General features: G+C 37.8%; 1 protein-coding gene across 1 annotated transcript in view; it reads right to left on the bottom strand.

Annotated features, from left to right (window-relative positions):
* The window catches only part of SMYD3 (SET and MYND domain containing 3), a gene marked incomplete at both ends in the record, with an annotated part of 424,343 nt that overhangs the window by 51,575 nt on the left and 346,519 nt on the right, over positions 1-26,249 (bottom strand). The window contains 2 exons of the mRNA XM_082307309.1: positions 1,249-1,336; positions 23,625-23,735. Coding sequence (XP_082163435.1) covers positions 1,249-1,336; positions 23,625-23,735 — 199 coding nt within the window. The remainder of the gene's footprint in view (positions 1-1,248; positions 1,337-23,624; positions 23,736-26,249) is intronic.

Below are 26,249 nucleotides of genomic sequence, written 5' to 3'. Positions count from 1 at the left end.
GCGAGCGGCTGTGTGGTGCATAGTTGCTGGCTGGGGTTAAACCACGACAATATAGGAACATTAAATAGGACCAGTATTCTGGCTCCATACTTTTGGTATAAAAATGATTGCAACTGCATGTTGCATATCTATAATTTAACTTTCAGGTTAAAACATGGGTCCTGAAATATAACTGAATGCCTGAAGATCTATTTCAGTATTGTCTGTCTCAATCCAGTGATTACAGAGGAACTTAAGAAAGACTAGAAACTATATGAAAATTAAAGTTAGATGAGGTGAGTGTTTCCCTTTTGCTAACAAACGAATCTCTCTGGATTAGAAAGAAAAAAACTCAGTTTGTTTTTTTTTTTTTTTACAACAAAAATTGTGATCACTTGCTTCCAGCCTGGAATATCAATATACAAACTTGGTTTTTATGCTGCTGAAAAGGAGTATTGGAAGATTTAATTCTCTCTAGCTCCAGAGAAAGCCCATGTTTCTGAAAATGGTAAGGCATTTTGCTACAATAGGCCAAATTCACAGTCAGTGAAATTCCACTGAATAGACTAAGATGAGAGGGGCACCAATATACTCAGAGTCTTCTAGTAAAAATCTCCACCTCTCTTCTGCTCATCTTTTCTTGGTTGTTGCTGTTCACTAATTTTTTTAATTGGATTGAATATCTACATGATGGCCATTAGGCTCCAGTTCTCTTTATTAGTGCAAGATCATCTCATTCAATTTGCTTAATTATCAATTATTATTATATATTATTATAACTTATTATAATGATTCGATAATATTTGCAGTGAACCTGACTGTGATTATGTCCTTATTATTGTCATTGCTGTGCAAAGAATGAGAACCTGGAAATGTTCACAATGGGAGTAATGGGACAAAGAATTTAACAACGTTTCAGATTAAGCTTTATTTCGTTTAGAAGTGGATTTATATGAAGTGGTGTGCTGTGATGGCAGAAGCCTAAACCTGAGCCAAAATATCCCTTCACATCTTATGTACCTACTGTCCCTGCCATGATAGTCCAAGTCCAGCAGTTCCAGTCCAAGTAATTAGAGACTCTATTATTATTACTACAATTAAGACTATTACATGGTTTAAACATCAAATGAATTAAGAATACATTTTAAAACAACATAAAAATGTAAACCTTTAGGAAATAAATCTCAAAAGATGAATTGCGTACTAAGGGGCTCTCTGGATTGTTTTCACAACTGAATGACAGACTGTAGCCTGTCACAGAAAGGATACCTTCTTTTGATTTTGGATATCTCACTTCATTTACAGCATCTTTGACTTCTTTCCAGGCGTGCTCTTCACCGGCCAATTTCTCAGCATCCTGGTTAACAGAAACAAAGCATTTGATGAGAAAAGCAGTAAACTGAGAATATGCAGTAATTATGAAAAACAGGGTAAAAAGATTACACTGATAAAAGCTACTTGTGGGGATTGTATCACTATTTTTTGTAAATACACAAAAAATCATTTCACCTGGCATTCATACTCACCCTGTGTTTCTAAGTAAATGAGATGATATCAAGACAAATGAACGCAAACTTGGAAAAATTAGATACTCAGATGAGATATTAGGTTTGCAACAAGAACTATGATCAACTAGAAAAGAGAAACAATAGCATGTGATTTTTACTATCAAAATGCACTGAGCAGATAAAATTCTCTCAAAGATCTGCTACCTAATACTTTACAGATCCTCAATCACACTTTAGAAAGGATTTAACAAATAATTTTGATTAACCATATGGTGATTATACAGACTTTACAAACAGTGAGAGGCTACCTTCATCCATTACAGTTATAAGCATGCACTTACAGGAGAAATCTACTACTCAGAAAAAGCTGAACTTTGGTTTTCTTTTATAACTCATTGCTATTTCTTCCCTATTCCATTGGATTCTATAAACAGCTATATTTTCCCATCGCTTTGTCATAAAGAAGGCAAAAATGATTAATGGCTGCAGCAGTGAGAGAAAGTTTCCCTTTTCAACTCTCTAGCAGTGACTAACTGCACCTTAGGCAAACCACTTGGAACAAATTTATTAAAGCATCTACAGACACAGTTAAGCATCTTGAGGGATTTCTAAAAGCATCTAGATATTCAATTTCCATTGCTATAAGCACTTAAATACCTTTAAAAATCTGGCCTTTAAGACACTGCAGTTCATTATCTCTCTCTCTCCTCATAAAAGGCCCTGCTACTTGCAAAAGAGTTTTGTAAGTGTAAATTCTTGCAGGAATATTTTAAATACAGTTCTAAAAAAATCAGCCTTCAGCAGGGCTGGGGGCATGGTGATGAACAGAGAAGGTGTGTGAAAATCTAACCAAGCACTTTGTAACCAACAGATGCTCACTGGGCATCACAGGAGTACCTCAATTAAAAAGCCTGTAATCTGTATCTGTCTAGAACTGCATAATTGTCTTATTCCACTGCTCCTTACTTACCATAAATTCAGAATAGAAAACATTTACAGTGAGAATCAGCACTCACTTTCACATTTAATTTGCAGTTTTGTCTTTCCATCTGCTCCATGAAACAGCAGATTTCTCTCTATTCCTGGTATGATTAAATCAAGATTAAATCAAGATTGGTCTCAGCTGCCCCACCATTCTGTAGGGCCTCACACGGAGGGCAGCCTGATCCCACTGCATTTTGCACACGTACTTTCCCTACGATCAGTTCTCTGATCAAAAAGATCACCTGGAAATAATTTTGTGCATAGCTGAATTTGCCACCAGAAGGCATAAGGTGAATGTTAGGAGAAACAAACTCATACTGTAGAAATTTTATCAGCACAGTTAATGTACATACCCTGCCCTCTTACAGCTTTGCGATAGACTTACACTGAATCTGTTAGCTTCAATGTAGCCTCTACTAGTTTTTATGGGACTACATCAATTTCTGAACTCAGCCTGTTAACTTGTAACAATCTGTCTCTAAAACAACTTTGTAGATCAATCGCTGCTCACTGATTGATCTAAAAAATAAATCTGGCCTGTAAGATACTAATAATGATGTCTGTGAAATTTTAGGTTTAAGGAGCTACCAAAAAAGAAAAAAAATTAAGCTATCTTCTCCCACTGGCCCAAGTATAATTCTCAGTATTTCTGTAACATGCTGTAAGCCTTACAACTAAAACCTCAGAAACATGGGAATTGGGACAGATTTATAAGTGAAAGAAAAAACCCCAACAACTATACACCAAGTTACAGGCCAATGACTGACGCATCATTAAGGCTCACTTTGCACACAGTGGGACTAATGGATGAATCAGGTTAAAGTGTTCATTGACACAGGATTAATCTTTCTCTTTCTTGTACAGTCTTTTGAGTTGCTTTCCATTGTCTTCTAGCATTTCATTAACAACACAAAGCAGTGCAAAGCTGAGGTTTCCTCTAACCTTTACACTAGTGCATAGGGTTAAGTCAACACTGGCTTCATATCCAGGTAGAGAACAGGGAGTGTCTGTTGGACCAATAATCTCCCAGCCCTCTCTGGATTCATGGTCTTTATCCCTTTTGTAAGAGACTTTAGGATGGAGGGAGCTGGGCAGGATGCCCAGCTCTGGCAAGGATTTAAGTCACAGGTTTCAATGAGATGTTTTCTGTGTTCTCAAGATGAGGCATTTGGGGGACTGGCTGACATAAGAACAAGCAAAGACCTGGCTAGCTGGGCCTTCTACACCTCTACCATTCTTCATCAGATTTCCATACATCAAAGAAGTCCTGTCCTTTCCTAAACACGCTAGTCCAAGGCACAGAAGCTGCTTCCAAACAGGCAGCCAAGCAAGGGCTGCAGAACGACCAGGAGGGCTTGTCACTGAGAATACTTCTGCCTTCCAGCCTAATAAGATTTTTCCAAGTTGTTTCTCTCCCTTGGACAATGCCTTGAAAGTCATGGCCACGTGATATGACTAAGCCAGCTAAAAATACAAAGCTGCCTTGGAGCTGGAATTATGGAAATAATTGAAGTGATTAATAGTTATGCTGAACTGTTTAATTTAATGTAAGAGCATGGCAGTGACAGCTATGGGAGATTTAGCTTTCCACAGAGTAACACCCATTCAAAGCATCTCTTTTCAGAACATGTTCCCAGTCAAACCTCCAGGTGTGCAGAGCTGCCAACAATAAAGGAAGACAGGCTTTTTTCATCTGTAGAAAAAGAGAACCCTAGCTAAAGAAAAGGAAGAGGCTTTTGAAAAAGAAGGATGAGTTAGCGACTTGTGCCTAATTATTTTCCTTACTTCTAACATTGACACTAAACATAAGAGTTTGCTCTTCAGAACAACAAAATATTTGTGTCTTGGTCTAAAAAATAATTAGACTAGATAATCTAGTCACAAAAATGCATGACAACCTTATGATGGCTGATACTGGCATGCTTTACAATTCAGCTTTCACACATAGAGGCACACTGGAGAAAACTGAGAGTAGAAGTGTTGAAGGCTCATGGGGAGAGCAGAAAAGACAGCTGCAACACATGCTTTTCCATGGCAAGAACACAACCTTGTACTACTCTTATAACACAGGTACAATCCATTGGAGGCAAAAGCATCACTGGATGTGCTAGCTGAACCCACGATCTAGGGCACAAGGAAAGACAAAATTGATCTTGTGACCCATTTTGAGCAATTATTCCAGATGGAAATGGTTCCAGCACCTGCTTTCCACTTACTCCAATCATGTGCAGGGGAAACTTGTTCATTAAAAGGTGAGTTAAGATGCAACATGCACACTTCAATTCCATCTCTCCATTCTTCCAATACCATGGCAAGCGCTGCTACAGCTTTCTTGACAAAATACACCTGGGGATTCATCACTTAACAATGCAGCTTTCTGGAAATCTCCATGGACTACCTATCCCTTGGACTACCTATCCCTGACTGCTTAGACCTGTGCTTCTAATCCTTTGGGTGGAACAATTTTCGGTTACATTCAGTTGTTCTAGTAAAACAAACTATAAGTCAAACTCTTCACACCTGACACCTCTCAAAAGAAGGACACTGTGTACCTTCACATCTTCTTGAATTTAGTTAATAATAAAACATGAATGCTCACCTACATAATTCAACCAGACAACATTCTACCCTTGAAATCTATTTGGTTCTTCAAAATGGGCAAATGCAAAATATTCTGTAAAGCAAAATTTTCCTACCATAAAGAACCATGTTTCCTCCCCTAAATTTCACAATAATTTCACTGTATAAAGGATTCAAGAACAAGATTAATTTTTTAAAATATTTGCTTGAACATCATAATTTCTATAGCTTGTAGATCAGAACGTTAGCTGGTTTTTTTGTTGGTTTGTTTTTTTTTTTTTCAGAGTACTTCCAGTTTTTGTATCCATTTATTCTCCAGACTTTTAAATTTGTAGATACTCATTGCAATCTATGTTTCAGGAGACTGAGTATGGACATGATCAGCTCTGCCCAGCGCATCCTGTAAATGCTCATAAAAATAGTCTGTGGCATACAATACACCACTAAATGTCAATACTTGCTTTAGCTATTACAGTTTTCCACAGTTTAGGTTCCATTAGTGACACTTGTAAAAATGAAGCTATAACCACTTGTAACAAAGCTCTAACAAAAGAGAGAGAAATAAGAAAACCAGAGGGTATCTGATGAGGATTATAATCTGTTTGCATAATGACCAAATGTAAAATGTTCTGTGGTTCTGGCTTTAAGTGATAGAAAGATTTATTATAAAAGCACTGTCTCCTGAAACAATTACAGACATCAGCCACCACAGAAATAAGCATTTGAAAATGTTCACCTGCTCCATTCCCTCCGAGTCCTTTGCTCCCACATTGTTGTAAGAATTAGTTCTCTCCCTACCTCTTCTGCTATTCTAGTGTCCTGAACACATCCTATCCTTAACTGAACTCTCCTTAGAAAGCAGTGTAATCTTCGAAGTACAGATACATGTTTCTCTTTCCTTCCTGTTGCTTTATACCACTCCTCTTTCCCTGACTACTCTTCTGTTTCTTATACTTCCTAAAAATGCTCCCTACCTATTCAGTGCAAGCACCACTGCTTTTACATGCAGTGTTAGCAGTCACTGTTCTTTGCTATCCCAACATTTAAAATCCTCAATGTTAAAAAATTCCCACACGGACAGCATGTCCTGTGAGAGAAGATATCTCTCCTACCAAAACAAGCACATGCCAACCAGTCAGCATCATTGCCCCCTCTGCCCAAATGCACTCCCACAGCCCCAACATTGCTCATCTGTAATGCACTGCACCTCTGAACACTGAAAAGGTTGATTAAGGGCTAGTACTCCTTTCATACTTAGGCTACAGGATAGAAATAGGACATGGATTTTCAGTCCTCCTTACAAAGTTCATCCTTCTCCTTCTCATAGATGGAGGTTGAGAAACAAGCCAGAGATTTGGCATGGAGAAAAACTGTGAAGCACTCCCCGCCTCCCTCCACAGAAGGGAGAAGTGGGGACAGGAAACACCCAGCAATAAGTAACCCCTACACCTCTTTTTCTCCTTCCCAGCCTTCCTCCTACAAGAAGTAGGTCCAAGAGCATCTTCATTACCTGCCTATTTCCAGTGTTCAGGTATCCAGTCCCACACAGGCAGTCAGAAATGAGCAAAGCTTTGCAGGGGGTATTGGAGTGCCAGGCTGCCCTGAGAGGACTAAAAAACAAGGTCTAAAGTTTTCCAGAACCAGTATCTTTTCTTCTAAATACACAAATGGAATAAAAGAGTGTAATGTAAGCACCAGCAAATGTCAGTTTTACAATGGGAGAAGCCTATAAACCATAGTTCAAACAGAAATTAGGGGTTTAATATGAAATATTATTGTGTATGATATTTTTGCAAGACAGAAAAATCACATTAAATAATCATAATAGCTCCTTCTGGACACAAAATCTATGACTATATAACGATAATCCTGTGACACAGCAGCATATAATTCTGTTCTTGTTCTATTTTTGTGGAAGCTTTAAAAATATCTTTAAAAAGGAAGTTTTCTGGACTGTAGTATTATAACATTTTAAAAGCTATGGATACCTCAAATATCTGAACATTTCATATAAACTGCTGACCATGGCTTATGATTTGCTTAATTTCTAAAAATTTAAGTGGCAACTACAGAGGTGCATCTGACAGAACAATTCTGACCAACTTGATGGACTCAAATCAAAAGAGGTTTTCTTAGGTTTTGTTCGAAGAAGGTGTCAGAAGAGCTCAGACACATTTAAATTAGGGCACGACATTTAAAAACAGGTCTCTGATACATTATGCTCTGAAAGCATAAATAACAATTTTCTCTCTCTGATTCTATTTAAAAGTGCAGCAACTACTGAACGTATTATTTCTAGTAAACCCAGTAACTCGTTGGTTTATACTTGGCGGTAAAAGGAAAGCATTAAACAAGTGGAAGATATTGCAGATCTTCTGAAGCTTCACTTTCAGTAAGATGAAGAAAAATGTCGGTGAGAAAATGTGATACGGAAGCTGCTATACTGTGGCTAAACTGAATTTGTGACTTGAGTGCTTCAGAACAAACAGGGTATGAGGGCCTGCCGGGCGATCACAGGTGCCTGCAGCTACAGGCACAGTAAGAGAAAGCACACTTGAGCAGTTTCCCACAATATCTGAGGTCATCTCTTATAAAACATTTTCAGTCTTTCTCATGTAGATAATTTGTGCTCAACTTTGAAGCCACAGTTTTGTGATGGGACAGTAGTTTGTGACAGAGGACTGTATAGCTGAAGAAAAATGTATACTCACTGGGAAGCACAGGCTATTGTGAAGCAAACTGTGGTACCAGAGTTCAACTCCAAACTGGAACCTGGGCTCCATTTATATTTGTATACTGGATGAAGTTTAAACTCAGAATCAAAGACCCCTCATCTCCTATTATGAGGGCTGTGGCTTATAGAAGCCTGCAGCTTCAGTCGAGGACTTCACTCACCTTCACTCTCATGACTGTACTTTGTCAAGAACGAGTATGTGAAATGATCAGTGCACAGAGCCCTGTCATGAGTCAAGATTTACATGTGATTTCTGAAGTTTCAAAAGCTCCCTTGCCCTGCCCCATGAAAAATAATCCAGCTCCCTGAACGCCAGTTCAACTATCCTTTCCAACTCGCATAAGGTTGTCCCCACCAGAAGCTGAGTTGTCGGAAGAGAAGACCTTGTGTTTTCTGTCATATGGCTCTGAAGAGGGTGGATGGGACACACGGCAATTCCAAAGCTACTCTGCCTGCAGACAAAAACAATGTTGTGTTCCCTGTGAGGCTATTGGGAGGGGATGAACTCGACTTCTGAACAGATTGAATTTGTACTTTCTATTTTTTAATTCTGAAAGTAAAATAAGACACATTGCAGTTGGAGGCCATATTGCAGCTGTGCAGCGCATTGTTCAGTATTAGGCAGGCTGTACTACCTCACATGATCGATATCAGCTCTTCATGGATTACTGACTCTGGTGTCTGGAAGTGCACAAGAACTGCACAAGCTAGTAGTACTCTAAATTGTATAGGTATTGGAAAATTTAAGTTGTTCACACTATTCATGTTTAAGTGCTCTACTTAGGCATTCAAATCAAGATGAAGGTTTCCCCAGACTCTGCGTACAATTAGTGCAAAAAACCAAGCACCTTCATGTGGTAATATGAATAACCTTCCCTTAACTTTATCCAACTTAGTTACAACACTACAATATTTACTTGGAAATTTAAAAAGAAGCATCAAAAACAACTGTGGGAAATTTACTAAAATGAGATGCTTTTAATAAAGAGAAAATGAATACCAGCAAGTCCATGTTAAGAAGTCAGTTTAATAAAATTAAATGGAACTAAGATAAGTTTATCCCAATAACATCTTAGATTTAATTAAGTCTCAAAGTATAGGGTAAGAGAGGAGCAAACAGACCAACAGTTCTCAACCTCTCCCACTACAAGTCCAATATCTGTCAGGCTCACAATTCCGCACACCAAAAATAATAATTGCACTTCTGTCAAACTCATAGCGCACTCTTATTCACTGCAATCCCACTTCAGCTATTAATTTCTGTGATTTTTTTAGACACTCACATTGTTAAACAGCCTTTTCAAAGATCACTGCATCTGTATATTGTATGTTACAGAAGCAATCTCATAAATGTTTTATAGTGAAGCAAATTGACATCCCTCCTCCTACTGACTCCCCTGCTTATAGATTCAAGGGTCACATTAGCCGCCTTTGCCAGAGGAGAACACAACGTTTTCCATTTCTGTTCAGATACCCATGCTGAGATTCATCTGACCAAATGTAGACATTTGGGCTACTCTTCTAGTTGACAGAGAAAAAGGCACTCTCAGGGTGTAATTTGTATTATCCTAAGGCAGGCTTCTAAAATATGTCTGATGAATAACAGTCAAAGTGTGTCCATTTTTCTCCATTGTATCCATAAAGAAACTCTAGAGTAACTATCTCAGATGCCAACATTTACACTGCAGCTGTCTGAGATTTGGTGAAATAAATCATAGCTGTAGATCCCCATTTCAGATGTGGAACATGTGTTCTACCTTTGCAGTGGTGGTGGATTTTATTTTAATAGGTCTAATTTACCAAGCAATTCCAGTTATTCTGTATTATTTACCTGTCCTCATAAATGTTTATTATTGTCTCAGTCTTTGTCATCCACAAATTTTACTGGCAATGATTTTGCAATTACTTCCAATTCATTCATGAAAATGCTGGGTACTGTAGAAACAGGGTTATTATGGACACACTCCGAAACTATTTGGTAAGTATTATATGTAAGTTATGATTATGGTGATTTAATGTTCAAGTGTGTTGTCAGAACAATCTTTAGAGTGTATATATATTTAGAGTGTATATGTATAAATTCCTGTACTACGGGAAAAGACACCAAAAAGGCTCAAAGCTTTCATTAGTCACGAACATCACAGCCCAACTGAACTTTTTAAAGACCAATAATGCTCACAGGTCAAGTGTTGTTAAAGTTTTTTCTGTTTTACATGACTCTTTGTGATGAAAACCTAAGCAAATAACATTACAGACAATATTTCCTCTCTCAAAAAGCGGCATACAAGGATGCCAGGCTACTTAGCAAGAAAGCAACATAGTATCTAAAGAGATCTGTCAAAATATAAACAATACAGAGGGCTAAGCAGCTAGACTTCACAATAGCATCTTGCCTGGACCTGGAGACTCTTCAAATGAAAGGCACATGTATTCAACACATTCTAAAGTCATTTCAGTTAAGTGTTGGTCATTCTGTTTGCTGACCAAAACATTTCCCATATTTGTTTTTAAGCTAGGTCCCTTAAATACTACTACTTTTGGTGAAAAAGGAGTCATAATTACACAAAGGGTATCCTAGTTCTTTTCATTGCCCTTTCTCTGTACTGTTTTACAAAATCCTTGTGCCGCACACAGCTCGAGCCCCTGGGGATGATCGGCACTTTGCAGGCCCAAGACCTCAATGCCTACTCCCAGTCAAGATGATGGAAGTTGCGGTTTATTCCATGAGCAACAGGACCGAGTTTTGTGTCTGTGACAGCACTGCCTTTATAAACCTCCTAATTTGTGGAGCTTAAAGCTGACTGCAAAATTCCCATCCAAGCTGCACAGGTTACAAGCTGAAATAAAAATTGATTGGACCATGGGAAGAGCAATAAATAGAAGTTCACTATTTATCAACTCATAAAAGCCAGAGGATGGCAGGAAGGGAGGAAAACCAAAGGAAAGTACTTACAGCTCAGCATCAGAGAAATAGGGCCTTATGCCAGACCACCCAAAAATTCTTGGCATGGTTGTAACTGAATTGTAATTTCCAGCATCAGTCAAAAAAAACCCCTGTGGGTAGTTTGGTTACCTGAGTCAGGATACTGTTCAGCCTAATCCCTAGTGACTGTGAGGCTGGTATTTGAGACTTAGACATTACACATTTGTTAAGGCAATCTCTAGGTCTATCTTACCAAACAAACTGACAGCTATAGGGCAAATCTACTTTATTCCTTAATTCTGCAACCTGTGGAGACATAGGATGCCACCAAGGACATTTAGTGGCTCAAAAGAGATATGTAGGTCCAAAATCCTCAGAATATTTAGGTATTCACAATGCATAATCCAATCCACATTTATCAGTGCATTGAAATATGTACTTAAGTTTAAATGTATGCATAAATTCCAGTAAAGTTAATATTTATGCCACTGACTAAACACTTCACTAAGTAGAGGTGTAGTTATTTGTGTATCAAAGTTCAATTTATGCTTCACTGATTTGAAGAATTTGTGCCCACTGAATTATTGGTTCTAACTGAAGATATACTGACATGAAGTAAGATATTTATTTTGAACACTAATATCAAAACAATTTAATATCTTAATGCAAGATATATCACATGATAAAGTGGTAGCTATAGTAATTACGTTTTTTTAATGTATACTGCAATGTAAAATAACAATATTTACTGCAGCATACATTTTCTGAACAAATGGGTATGAAATACAGGGAGTTTAGGGTTTAGAAAAGCACATGCAACATGGTTAAGATCATACACAGTTGATCAGTCTACTCTATACCTTAAAATATTTGACAGATCTCAAAAGCGAAAGTGGCAATTCCTAGAGTACTGATAAAAATTGACTGCCTAACTCACTAGCATGTTGCTTGAATATTCAGTATCGATGCTCAAATCCACACTGACCAGTCTCCAAGTTTTTTAAAGTCATGAATAAAAAAAGGTTGAATTCATTTTGTACAACTGCAGCTCTTAAGAGAGCACAGTGTCTGAAGTTTCCTCCTCTAGAATTTTGCCAACAAATTTAGTTGTCCCCTAGCTGAATATTAGTTTTGTATAATCAAGGGAGAGGTATGCAAATACCTTTTAAAGATGTACAGTGTTTTAGTCATTTCAAGAACTTCTACTTTGGAGTATTATTATTGACTGTCCTCTAACTAACACCAATTTAAACTAGTAGAGGTTCTTCCAGTCTTTAAAGGAAGCAGCTAGAAACACTCCGTAAGACAAATGAGTGCTTGAAACAAACTGTTTCCAGTACCTTTCTAGTACTCTATTATTCTGATTCAATAATATGGACATTTTAGTCATTGTCACAAAAAATAGGAAAATGGCCATATCCCCAAGAGTGAAAAGGACATTCTCTAAAATGTCATAATGTCATGGAAACTATTATAAGACTCTTGAATATTTCTCAGGGCCTTTATTTACCGTTTGAATAGCTATCACGCAGTTGGTTCCTGTTGACTGCCATTGTTACAAGTTTTTACACGCATCAGCAATCAACGGTGATCGACCAAGGTGGTTCAAAGCAAGGAGAGGTAGCCTAGATCACAAAACATGTAGTGAAAGTTAGGCCTCTTGACTCACATGGAAGCAACTGTTTATGGGACCAGCTAGAACAACAATTTTCCAAAATAGTTTGCGGCAGTAGAAATCTATTTCTCTGTCTCCTGATAAGTACTCTCCACTAAGTGCTTCACTTGTTGCTTAAAAACAGATATACTGTTCTCCTAAGATATTTTTCCCAGTCAGATGGATGAGTATTGCCCCTCTGAAAAGCATGCTATCTCAACCCCTCCTTTTTTAAATTTCTTTTCCAGGTGAGGGTTTGGGGTAGAGGAGAAGCAGCTCACTTTGCATGGATCCCCACCTTCATTAACCTAATACAATGTACTAGTAACTGAACTTCACAGTATCTTTCTCCCCTATACCAAATGCCTATTGATTCAAACTGTATTATTAGGCAGTAGCTGGAATCACATCAAAAGCTTTCAAAGCTCAGAAGGACTTCTTTTGTGCATGGGAATGATGCAAACTTAACGTAAAGTTGTACACCAGAAATATTTTGAGAATAAAAATTTAGTTCTCTAGATATTGTCAAAGGAAGTGCAGAAACTTTAGTTATGTCCAACACTCGTCAGCACTGACTAAGACAAAGATTCATGCCTTACCTTTTCTAAAGCAATATGATGCAGCAACATATTTTTCTTAATGATTGTGGTTAGATAAATCTTGGGCAGAGTTGTGATACACTGTTTTACCGTGCTCCCCAATTCAAATCACTGTTTGCAGTGTAATCAATGGCTTTCATACAATCCACTGAGCAATCTTGTGGAAAATAACAGGACATCCTGCAATGGGTCAACAAATTACAGAGTCCTCTGCTGTAACTCACATGGCTGAAGTAAATTCAGCCTTTTCAAGCCTGCTGCCTTTTACACAACAAAAAGTTCCTATTCATGTCTAAAAATAAAGCTCACAAATGCAAAATTTATAACTACAGCATTAGTTACTGCATTGTTGTGATATTAATTAAATTACTGGCAAGAAATTGACATGGCACATTGCTTACCACAGCAATTTTTCAATCCAAAGCATTCAGTCTGCAGTTTTACAGTCTCAAAAGTTATAGACTTCCTTGCTATTCAGATGAGCTCATTCTTGCTTTAATAGACCTCAGAGGATATTAGTTAAGGACTGGAATTGATTTAGGCACTGAAGAGCCCGATTTTGTCTTTCTCAATCTATGGTGCTTCCTATGAATTCAGCCAAAGCCCCAAACTTTGAAGAATTACACTGTCAAAAAGAAATTAGAATGAAGTCATGATACCTGATGACCTTGCCACAGGGTCCTAAATCAATCAATCAATCTTTGAAAAATAAAATTAAAAATAAAATTTGGCTAGTGTCTAGAAGTTTAGAGGCAGCTGACAGGAAAGCCATCTTTCTTCATTTAAATAAGAAGACTAGAGTGAAAGGTGCACTTCCACAACGTGGCATGGGAAATACTACAAAGACTCACGTTGTTGTTAAGTTTCATACTGAGATATTCTGAAGAATAATTCATCTTTTTAATGTTACTTGTCTAATGGGCATTTCTATATCTGTTTTATGGAGGGAGATATGAAACAGGGCTGTACTGTAATCTTACCAAAGATCAGTAATCTTACCAAAGATCACAAAACAAATACCAGCAAAAGGCAACAACCACCACCATGTACTGCATGTGTAATATATTGCTCACTAAAAAGGTACAATGTCTTTCAAATTGTCCCTGTGTGTTCCATATGCATTAAGGTCCCATTAAGACCTGGTTTTGTCCAGTGTAGATACGTGTCCACTTCACCACACAAAGTAATTGCAGTGAAACAGATCACAGAATACACTGTTACTCCTAGCAAGTAGACAGGCTCAGGAGATTGTTTAGTTCATAGATTTAACGATGGGGTAGATTACCAGATTAAAATCTGGACTACTAGATTAAACATTTTCCAGGCTTTTTTTAACCCATTCTTGACCCATATAAAGTAAAACCATGATCTTACTTCAGGGCTCAGTGTGCACAAGTCTGCTTTACAAAACCAGTCATTACTCGTCTTCTCTGATTGGAATTATCAGAAAACTAGGACAATAGACATAGCAATGAAGCTAATCTTTTGTTTTACCAAGCTTTTACACATACTGTATATGTAGTACTTCATTCTAGTTATTTCCAGGCATTGTATGAACAGTAATTGATCTCAGAAAAAATAATCTGTCAAAAAGGTAAGATTTATTAGCACAATTTTTCAGCTAAGGAAAATGAAACAAAAAGATGACAAACTGCCCAACATCATAAAGAAAGTATATAGTATACAATCAGCATGGCATTAGGAACCAGAAATTTGGAGTATGAAGAAAGTATATTTGGAATCTGAAGTGAAAGACACAGGATTCACTGACATGAAGGAACATCATAGGAACCACAGCTGAAAAAAGTTGTTTTCCCAGAACAAAAAATGTTCCTCTGGACTAGTTTTGGGTGATGTCCAATAGGGAATGAGTTTGGAGATGACAAAAGCTTTTGCTAAAATTACTTGAAGATGGCCTATTGCAAAAAATTTCAGTGAGCCAATAAAATTGTGTGCTATTTCAAGTTACTCACAAATTTTCTGATAAAGAGTCCTTTTCCATCTTGTTTTCTTCCTCCATGTTGGTGTGACTCAGAATGTTTGTAGACTTTATCATTGCTATTATTTATAAATCTGGCAGTATCGGAATCACAGCTACACTGTTCTGCAGGATTTTAGACTGTACAGAGTAAAAATAGTACTCATCCCCCCAAAGAGCTGAGAGTCTAGCAGGAAAGGAAACAGTGAAATGGAGGGAGCAAAATATACAGCATGCCAGAAAAGGCTGAAGTTATAATCAGCCCATATATTGTTGGTGTCCTGGTTTGGGCCTTTAAAGGTAAATGGTAAAATTCATTCCTTGTCAGAAAGGGATTTAGCTTACATCCACAGAACTGATGAGAAAAAGGTATTTCCACTTACTTACTTTCTTTTCCTTTTTCTTTAAAATTCATAGCCCATTAGTTACAATATACACTTGGGAAGACAAAGATCCAAGCTCCTATTTCTACTTGATTTGGAGCAGGAATCCAGAAAAAAGATATGGTGAACTGTCCGTATCCTGGACTCACCTGAACCTCACCCATCGCCTGAAGCGCTGACAGAATCCTTACCCCATAGGGAGTGCTCTGACACCTAGGATGAAATGTCATTCTTGCTCTGATGCAGATATTATTTTGTTCAAAGTGGAAGACTTTCAGCAGGAGAGATTTTGAACCCACAAAACTGAATCCCAGTCAGTCCAGAAAACTCTGCAGTTTAAAGTTGCAACATCTTTTTTTTTCTGACTGAAATGGGATCTGAATTAAAATCTATCATATTTCAAGTAAACTACCTAATTCATGGGATTTGAAAAGAGTGAACATCCTGCAGAGTAGAAGGAAGTGACTGATAAACAGATCAAGAAAAGGCATCCAAAATCAAGATTATTCCCTTAAGTACTACTGATATTAGAAATCACCTTGACAGGCTGAAACACACAAGACTTTATAGCAACCTCAGTGAAAGAGAATACAGAGATTCAAGATCAGATAAAGCAACGATTGGCTTCAATATACATTGAGAAAAAATCTGTGAACTAGTCTCCCCAAAATCACTGCAGGAAAAGGTGTTTGGAAAATGATTTGTCTGATCTAGTCTTACGTTTTAAAGTACTGCTGTTTCTCTCAGCATATTCTGTCTTCTATATGCTTATTTTAGATTGCTAATCCAGAGTGAGACTTTTCTTATTTCTGTTTATTATGCAGCAGAGACCCAACAGTGACTGCTACAGGAATGACACCATCTGAAAAAAAAGAAATCATAACAGTAATAACTAGTTCTAACAACAGTCCCAAGGAAGCTGCTGGACATCCAGAAAGGGGGAACACTGCTAGCCAGGCACTTAAATGTAGCTTCTACAGCCTGAAACAGAGATAAGAGTGGACTCCCTTCCCTCAGCAAAAGAGTGTTTCTGCTTAAAACATCTGCCAGAAGATTTACATTTCCTCTTAGATGGCTGGGTCTGAAAGGAATGAGATTCTGCTCCCCTCAGATGAGCAGAAAGCCAGACTCCCGGGGGAGTGCCACACTCCAATTCCTATGTTGGCTCCAAATATGAACTTGTTGGACCAAATTGACACAGGTTTCACTATTAAGGATCCCCTAAACAAGCAAGCAGTCTGCATACAGCTCTGAACTCACATCTATTTATAAGAACAGCAGTATCTTTTCCGTGACCTTTGACAACCCAAGTGAGCTCCAGCTGATGGCTGCCAAGTCATGACCAGAGCACACCGAGGCAGTCCTGCAGCAACTGGGAGAGGTAAGTTGTCATGGAAAAATGATCACAGTCCATTTGTCACGGTCTGTGGGACTGCCCTTTGATGGAAAAAAATTACAATGTTGAAAGATGGAAAAAGCCTCAGAAGTCATGTAAGAAATGCTAAGAAGCTGAAGAGATGATGCCTTTGTTAATGAACAAGAGAGTCCGGAAATTAGAAGCAGTTGCCTTGTTTTTTAGTGTCATTTTTGGCACTAGAAAAAAAAAAAAAAAAGCCCTCTGTCCTTGGCTGTTTGGAAATACATCCCAAGAGGGTAAGATCCTCTGAAAGGGAACAGAATAGAGTTAGACTGACTGTTGGATTTCAGGAACCAATCCAGGGTTTATGTCACTACCAAATGTCTTGCCAGAAGGAAGGAACTGTTAATCAGCCAACCACCTATGGAAAGAATCAGCATTGTGTCCCAGTGGGCTACTAATTACTGCCACTGGCTTTTGTAGGCACTGGTTATACTAACGCTGGGCTGAAAGGCTAGGTGGGTGAAATATGACTGAGCTCTGGCTCGACTTCCTTCTGTAGTTTGCTTTAAAGGCAGTTCTAGTGGCAAAACAGCTAAAAGAAGATGAGGAACGAACAGATGATTTTTAAAAGAAACTATTGCACGCTCTGTCTTTTGATAGGAAAGGGATTAAACCAGCATTTTGTTGGAACAAACTCCTGATTTATTTTTTTTTTTTAACACACCTTTAGTACCTTTGTACTTAGCAAGTACCTTAGAATCATGACTAGAGATACACATGCTCCTACTTTATTCTTTGCTTCGATCAAGGCGGTTTATGTTCAGTTAGCTGTATGAACAGACTTGTTTTCAACAAACCTATTTAATCCTGCTTCCCGAGCTTCATCTTTTGAATTAATTTGGAGCTCTCATCTTTCATATTGTACTTGGAAAACTTAGTGAGAATGTAAATGCTTGAAAATAAATAAATATTGGGGAAACTGGGACACAAACTTCTGGAACCTGACAATTCAGCAATTTAGAAAGGCACTTCTTAACATAAGATTTTGTATTTCCTGTGTCCTAAATATATGCTCCCTGAGGGAGAGGTGATATTTTTGTACTAACACCAGTACAGTGATCTCACATGAAGCCTTTACATGCTAATTCAAAACAACAGTCAATAATATTTTTCATGTAACAATGCCTCTGTGATTTAAGCACATGTTCTTTAATGGTATTGCTGACACCAAACATGAAGATCAAAGGTGAAAAATGTTGTGCAAATTCTATCTTTGGCCATATTCAAGCATCTGTCAGGAACCTCAGTGAGGCAAATCAACCACAGACATATGCTCTAGCAACTAATTTGATCAACTTATGTCGAGGACCATTTACATTTTATGTAATTCCTAAACTACAGTTGTGTTGTTTCCTAGGATAGGAAAAGAATGTCAAAACTTCTAGTAGGTTCAGGAACTTATTCAATGTTTTTTTATAAAAGAGCTGGTGGATGTATGGAAGTGCAATACCAGCTAAAGAATTGCAGGCGACATTTTTATGTGGATGTAGATGGCTTGGCTGCTGTTCATGTGACCTAATTTTGAGAGTCCTTGAGTTGGAAACTGGACTTGTGATGTTCTCTACCAAAACTCAGGATGCAATATAAGTGAGTACTAAGCAAAGCAATAAACTGATTAAACAAATAATGTACTTACTGGCATTATGTTATTATTAGCTTTGGCAACTATCAAATACTGGCCAAATATAAAAATGATTCAGATTCAAACCCATTGCTTTTGACCTTGTAATAAATAAAAGCCTTCCAAAAACCAAGCTAGACTAAAATATTAAATCCTGGCTCCAAAGGAGAAAGACGACTCATAACAAAGTGATTCTATAAGCACAAATCTCCTTGAAATCCTTGGCTGAAAATGTAGAACATGAACAATACTCTGGCTCATGACTGTGGAAAAAACTGTTCTCCATTTAAAATGTTTGTCATCAATGTAATCCCATCTTTAATTACAATTAATGTAAGGGGCTTTTATGTGTTGGAATGGTAATACATTGCCAAGAGTTCAGCTTTTAGGAAGGCACACATTTCCAAATTACAGTGGAGATTGATCTTAAAATGGAGCAAATAATAATGTATAAAGCTGTCACAGACACAATGAACTGAGGACAATACAGTAGCAACAACTTGAAGTACTGACAGTCAGGAAATATTCTATGAGTGACTTTTAGAAAGAAATGGGTTTTTTCCACCTTTTAGTTACTTTTTTTTTTTTTCAACTTGGGCCAAAACCGATTAAAAGTATGGTTTAGATTTGTAGTTAGTGCCATTTAATTTGGCAGTAACTGTACTGCCAAAAGGTTTGCCTTAATCTTATCTTAACCAGTTTACACTGATGTGTTAGCACTTGCTGCTCTTCCCTTGTCAAATCAGCAGCCAGGCTGCTTGACCAGTTGCTAAAAGAGACTGGGCAGCATTATGGTATGACCTCTTAGAATCAACATGCAGCTGACAGTGAGGTCCAAGCACCAAAAATTATTTGAGATCCACAGGTCCAGCTAGTTGCCACTGTTTGCCTCCATATTTTCTCATCATTGATGACAGCTATGCACCTAGATTATTACATGGCTGTGCTCACAGTTGGACAGGCAGATAAAAAACTACTACTGTATAGCAAGCAGAGATTCACTCTGAAGTCCTTTCATCAGCAGTGACCAGTGAGGAACATTTGGTCTCATGATATGCAATGCAATTGTGACTGCACAGCCATGGACCTCTCCATTTGGTCTAGGGCTGTGTCTGCTCACACTGTGCGTGCCAGTATGCATCAGTTGAAGCTGATGCTCAACTTCAACAAAAAAGACCAAGTGATTGTGAATCTTAAAGTCACTGCTGGTGTCGGAGTGAATTCTGCTGTTTTATATAGCTGTGAGATTAAATATTACAGTAAATGAGAAATAAAGAATATTTCTTCATAGACAAGTTGCCTCTTGAGACTTGAAATATTAGAAAAAGACCTCACAGAATCATGTAACCTAGAATGGCAAGAGAGCACTTTGACACACTACTCCTGTTTGTATGCATAGCTAAACTGTGTGATTGTAGTATGATGTAGCCACTATCTAAGTTTAATTAATTTTAGCACAAATAACAGTGAAGAAGCAGTGACACTGGCTGTAAGATATATTTGTCTACAGCAGCAGACAGAGAGAAAGGCTTGAAGTGATCTGCATAAACAAATTTTACCGACAATCTGGATGTTAGCGTGATGAAACCTACATAGTTGCAACTGCACTTTGCTATCCATGGCAGCTAGCACAGAAACATAATCATGTGATTCTTGATTTTGTGTTTGTGTATACTTCACGGAGCAGCATAATTTATCTCACTCAACTTTATCTGTCTAAAGTGTGGGTATTTACTTGAAGGCATTCCTTTAACCTCTTTTATTTATTTATTTATTTATTTATTCCACTTTTCATAAATTTCTACTGTAAGATAGCATGAATGAGCTGCTTGTCTTTTCTTTGGGTATAGGGGAAGGCTAAAAACTGGCTTAGATTAAATGCCTAACTAAAGTTAGGAGAAATTTGTAGCATTTTGTAGGATAAAACTGTTATTTGCTCATGTAGATGTCTCTGAGGTTAATTTTTTTAACACAGCACTAGGATACCACATGGCAATGGGAACTGCATAAAGCACACAACTAAACCTCAAACCATTCTACTTCAAGGAATTGTTCTCATTAAAACAGCACTTAAAGCTAAAAGACCTTAGAAAACGCAGCATCTTTATTATCCTTTGGACATCAGAATACTCAGCAGAAGTACGAATTGCCATCTTCATGCTGATTTGGGAAAACTGAGCAAAACAGCTCCACACAACATCCACAAAAATGGTCCCTGATTTAGACAGACTGATCTGGTTTCTAGTCAAAAATCTGTTCAGCTCCAATTGGAGCAGTAGCTTCTCACCAATTACGAAAAATAAGGGCAGAGTCTTAGAAAACACAAAGGTTGCTTTTGCATAAAATGAATTACCCAAGGTCACTTACAAAGTCAATAACTGACTTGAGAACAGAAACTTGATACCATCTTCTTCCTTCACTTGGGCATATGAGATTAAATGAACAAGCCTTTAGAAAATATAGCAGGAGACATGAATTTCATTGATAAGAAACTTGCAAAGTATTTTTATAAATATGAATAAATAAGCATAAATGTAACTAAGTGCTAATACATATAAGGTTTATATGTCCTTCATATAAACTTTAATGTATATTTCCCACAGGATTCTCAGGATCACTTTTAAAACATTACAAAAGCTGTAGAATAAAAGCTAAAATCGAAATGACTTGACTTATAGTTTTACTGCAAATTGATGTGTGCATCTCAGGAGTGATTCCTCTGCTTTCACTGGTCCCTAGTATGTGCTCAGCAGCTGGCAGGCACGCTCAGCAAGACTGGAATTTGGGAGTAACAAGAAACTATGATCTCTATAAGCGTTTGCTAGGAAAAGGACTCTACCTTTTTTGATGAGATGACTACAACTGAAAAAATCCCCAACACCCAAGAACTTACTTGAAGGCATAAAGCATTTCTTAGCCAAACTGGAATTTGCATTTTTACCTATAACAAAGGTTTATGAGATGGATTGCTGTTGACTAAGCCACTGTATTTGCAAAACAACGTTGTAATATGTGAATTTACTGTTAGCTGATTATATTTATTGAATCACAATGTTGAATCTGCCACCCTTGATGATTCAAAGTTGCAGCCATTGCCTATTCTGTTGACAAAGACTTTGCCTTTTAAAAATTTTCCAAGATGTCTTGGAAATTTGTCTCAGTATCAGGGAATTCAGCAGGGATATTATTGAATAATTTTGCCAACAGAGAACATTTAAGCAACTAAATCCAGCCATTCTGTAACTTAAGAATAATTTCCGAAAACATTATCTCCCACTGTAGTTGCAGTGCTACATGCCTCTCAGCTTACCAACAGTGACTGAGATCAATGAGAAAAAAAAAATATTCCATGTTTCCAAGTTAGTCATGTAAACAGTTGCATTTATAAAAATCTCTGTCACAGAGAAATGAAATGCAGCAGCACTATGAAGACTGCTGCAGACTATATCCAATATCCTAGACTGAAGCTGAGGATAAAGATCATAGGCATCAATAGACAAAGCTGACATGGTGTTCCTAGCCCTTCACAGACCTCTTTACAGGGTAACAAGCAGGAAACAACAGAATTTCAGCATGCAGTCACAAAGAGCTTTCCAAACATTTTGCAATATCATCCCCACAGGGAATTTTGCCAATGGGCAAAAAGGATCTATAGAACATGAACTCTAACACAGTTAAAAATTTCGAAGAGGAAAAATCATTAATTAATTTTAACCTATGTATGAGACTATTGTTTTCATCAATATATGCACATATAATTTCACTCACTACAACATTTTTTGATGTTGTATGTTGTCTCTTACAGTGAAGTGTATTTCAGCCTGTGGATCTTGTTTCTTAAAACATTCCACATGCTGAATGGTCTTTACACCACTTGTCTACCCTTTCACAAATTGTTAAGCAATCATTAGAGATTCTTTAGCCTGATTGTTTTTCTTAATCCTCACTGCATCTGTGAGGATGCCATTCCCCAAAACTAATCTAATATTTCACGGCACTTGAGTGAGCATCTTTAAAACAAAGACAAAAAGAGGTCTTCACTTCCCTTCACTGCCTCTGAGTAGCATTGCAGCAATCTTTATCAGGCACAGAATGCCGACAACTTTTGCACGTGGACAGGAAGTAATTTAGCATTATGTCATAAACCTGAAACTTTTCTGTGTTCTCTTTTTTGAACTACTTACTGATGAATCCAAGGGCACATTATGTATTCAATGGGTGTACTTTGGCTTGAACAAAACCACACATGCGCAACTGTCCTACCCAACACAGAGAGTAAACTTTGGGTTTCTTTTTTCTTTTTTGCTGTACAGCAATTATTTCATGAATTACATCATGCTCCTTGGAATCACTTTTTCATCAATACCTTTCTTACCATTTCTAATCTACTGGGAACACATTTAGCTATGGCATGTGACTCACCCAAAACAGGCGTTTGTGAAAATAAGAACAAGTGTACATATAACTAGAGAGACAAAGTGCAGAGGCGGCTATGAAGCCAGCCTTATTTTGCATATTCTATTTGATCTCTCATCAGGCTTGCAGCCAAAATTGTTCTGGCCAGGCTGTATAAATATGAAGCAACCCAGAATATAATTAAACCAGGCTAGGCTAGGTTGAACCCTAGTAAAAGGTCATGCTGAACAAAATTTTATCTACTACAACTACTGACCTGCTACTCCAAGAACTTGTGAAAGAGAGCATAAAAACTACGAACACTCATCCAAGGAGGTTCACCACTCTCTCTAATAACTGCTGAATATGTCTGGTAGTTCTTGAAAATTTTTGATGCAGGTGTTTGTCAGAATTAATTTAACATTATTATGAGGATAGGCACAGCCTTCCTGTAGCATCAGACAAGTGGCTTCGGGTAAAGTTCCAGGATTATTCTTTTGAATAGAAAAAAAAAAAAAAAATCCTTTCCTTTCAGCTTAAAGTCATGTTAACTCTCATGTTCAGAGGTCCTTGAATCTCAAAATGATCTGAACCACATCTTGGAACTGAAAGTGGTTCCTAGCTTTATGAACAATTCATGTTTTAGCAAGAAATTCTTCTTATCATGTTAACATTTCCTGCTTTTCTTTCCTTCACGGTTCTCTTTCATAGCAACATAAACAGCACTGACGGCAGAGGTCATTTTCTTCTCTATTCTGGCCATTCAATTAGTAGCAAGAGATAAGTTTTACATAAAGGAAGGGAAGCTGCTGACAGGCCTTGGAAAATTCTGTTTCATTGGCAAGGAATTTCTTCACTCAACCTACCTTTTCTTGATTCTGGCAGAGAAGACAGTCACATTCAAAGCAATACTGGCGCATCAGTTGCTTTTGGCGTTCTCTGGTGGGCATCAGTGATTCAATATAGCTGATGGTGAGCTGTGTGCAGTACATACAAACACAGAGTTGGTATATTTTACAAAAGTTCCATACTCGGTTTATGGTGGATACAACATTTTTCCAGCATAAAATAAAATTTTATCTTAACAGATGATTTCCCAGAAGAAATTGACTACTTTACAAAGGGCAGAAAAAAACACCAAAAATAATTTCCATAGAGGAACACTTTTTCACATTTCCAGATCAATATTGTTTGAAATTATTAATCCGCCCAAAACTATCACTGTTTCAACTTTTCCTGCTAATTTGGAAGAAAAACAAAAAAGAAGAGAGAGAGAAAGGAAAGAGGAGAAAGAGAGAGGGGAAGCTCAGAATCTGAATTCCCTGTGCATGAAATCTCATTTTCTGTCTAGCTCCAAAGTTTAAGTGTGTATTTAGCACTGGTGTTACACAACATCCAACTATCTCAAAAAATTCCATCTCAGGGAAGCCCCTGCTTTCTTGCAAATATATGTTTGAGCCCCAGGAAAGCTCCTCTTATATCATATCCATCTTCAGTACGTCTGTGATGTTTCCTTTGTGACCAAGGAAGCACAAAAGCATTGCAGTCAAAGTTGTTGAAACTACTGACAAGAAAATTTATTAAAATGATAAAAGAAATTGCTTACATTTGTGCCACTTTCAACTCCTCATTCTGTATGGAGTGAATTCCAATGAACTACAGAGAAGTCTGTAGTTTGTTCACTTTGACGCCTGCCAGAAGGAATTTTACAGGGCTAACCATTTCTAGAGTTCTTCAAATGTTTAAAGTGCTGCACAGGCACAAACTAATGATAAGGGAAAGAATATAACAAAACAACAGCCCAGCTCAGACCAGCATTCAGTCATACATGCTATTAAGTGATTACACTATACGCCCAATACACTTTGAAACACTCCAGAGAGGTCAGAGCTAAAAAATTCAGGTCACATTATTTCATCCTGAGCCTAGACACTTCAACTAATTGGGAGGATTTTCACATGGTTCTCAGTTAAATCATGAGAGTCCACTCAAAGAAATTACAGGAAAACCTGACCAATTTGTAGTAATGACTATGAAATCCATTGTCAGAACCTGCATTTTGCAAACTAGTGAGTATTCTAATTAAATGAGCAATTAACAGGCAACTAAAACAATGCCTGCCTTTTTTTCATTTATTATTACAGTGTAATTTGATTACATATTGAAGCAGGACTGTATTAAAAGAAGACTACTAAGATGACAAAGTCAAGCATTTAAAATGACCATAAGCAGAAAGCCTGTGGAAAAAAATAAATATGGTGTCATAATTGAAGATTAATAGTATAATCAATGAAAAACAGAAGTTAAAGCTCCACAGATAATCAAAAGTTAGATAGTGTGAGAACTTTGTTAGGTTTTGCATTCTGTACAGTATTGTTCTTTGCATGCCTGTGCAGCTTGTGCATGCCTGAGCCGAGAGGGGATTAGTTTCACCACTGTTGGTTCACAGCAGAACAGTCTGTACTAATCATTTACACAGGAGCTGTAGGCTTCCCTCTGAGCTTTCTGTGGTGAATGGATGAAAATTATTTTCCGTATTTCTTTTCAACTCTTTTCTCCCAAGCTTGGTCTCTTCTGCCCCATTCTCTCCAATCTGTCCCTCTTCTCACTCTCTGTCTTCTCTGCCCCTGGACATGAGTATCATTTTCCAGTCTTATTCTCCACACCCGGTTATCTAAACCTGGCTTCCAGCCCTCAGTTCTAGCTCCTTACATAGTCATTCTTAGTACAATAGGCCAATTTCATCATCCTGCCAGTCCCAGATCTGCCCTTCTGCCTCCCCTGCATGCCTCGTCTTACACCTTTTCCCCATATTTGATCACTAACACCCTTACTCAAGTTAACAAGTTAACAGTCCTTGTTGCGCTACTCTGGTTTCTCAACCATCTTCAGTGACCCCACCAACTTTGTCCTCCTTTCTTTCTCCAGCTGGTCCTACTCTGCATCCTCCCTGGTGTGGTAAGAAAGATCTGTATCCCTTCCTTCCCACAAAGCAGCTTCCAGCCAAGCTGTAGTCCTAACCTCATCCTTCAGCCATTCCAAGCCCGGTTTCCCTCTCCCATCACAAGCCTGTGACCTTCATGTCTCCTTGCAAGTTGCAAGTGTTTTCTGCCAAATTCATTCCGCACACTGGCTTATCCCGTCTCTTATCCTCTGCATAAACATCACTGGTTCTGACCCATGTCCTACTGGGCTTTAGGTTCAGGTGGCATCCAGCAGTAAAAGGGATTTAATCAAGTTCAGGCACAGTGCAAGACAGTAGGAATCATCTGGGGAAAATCATACATGTGACATTAGTCTATTCTTTGCCAAAATACTTAAGACAATGGTTTAAACCCTATCATTACTGTTGAACCCATCATTAGGCAGGGTTCAGTTCTAATACTGCAAAACAAACACATAGCCAACATCGAACATGCTTTATCTATCTTCAGCCTACAGGCTTCATCCCTTTGTCTCTTTTCATTTTTGGCTGCCTTTTTTTTTTTTTT

This window comes from Platalea leucorodia (assembly GCF_965183815.1).
Source record: "Platalea leucorodia genome assembly, chromosome: 3".
Lineage (NCBI taxonomy): Eukaryota > Metazoa > Chordata > Aves > Pelecaniformes > Threskiornithidae > Platalea > Platalea leucorodia.
This window is presented reverse-complemented; position numbering and strand designations above follow the sequence as displayed.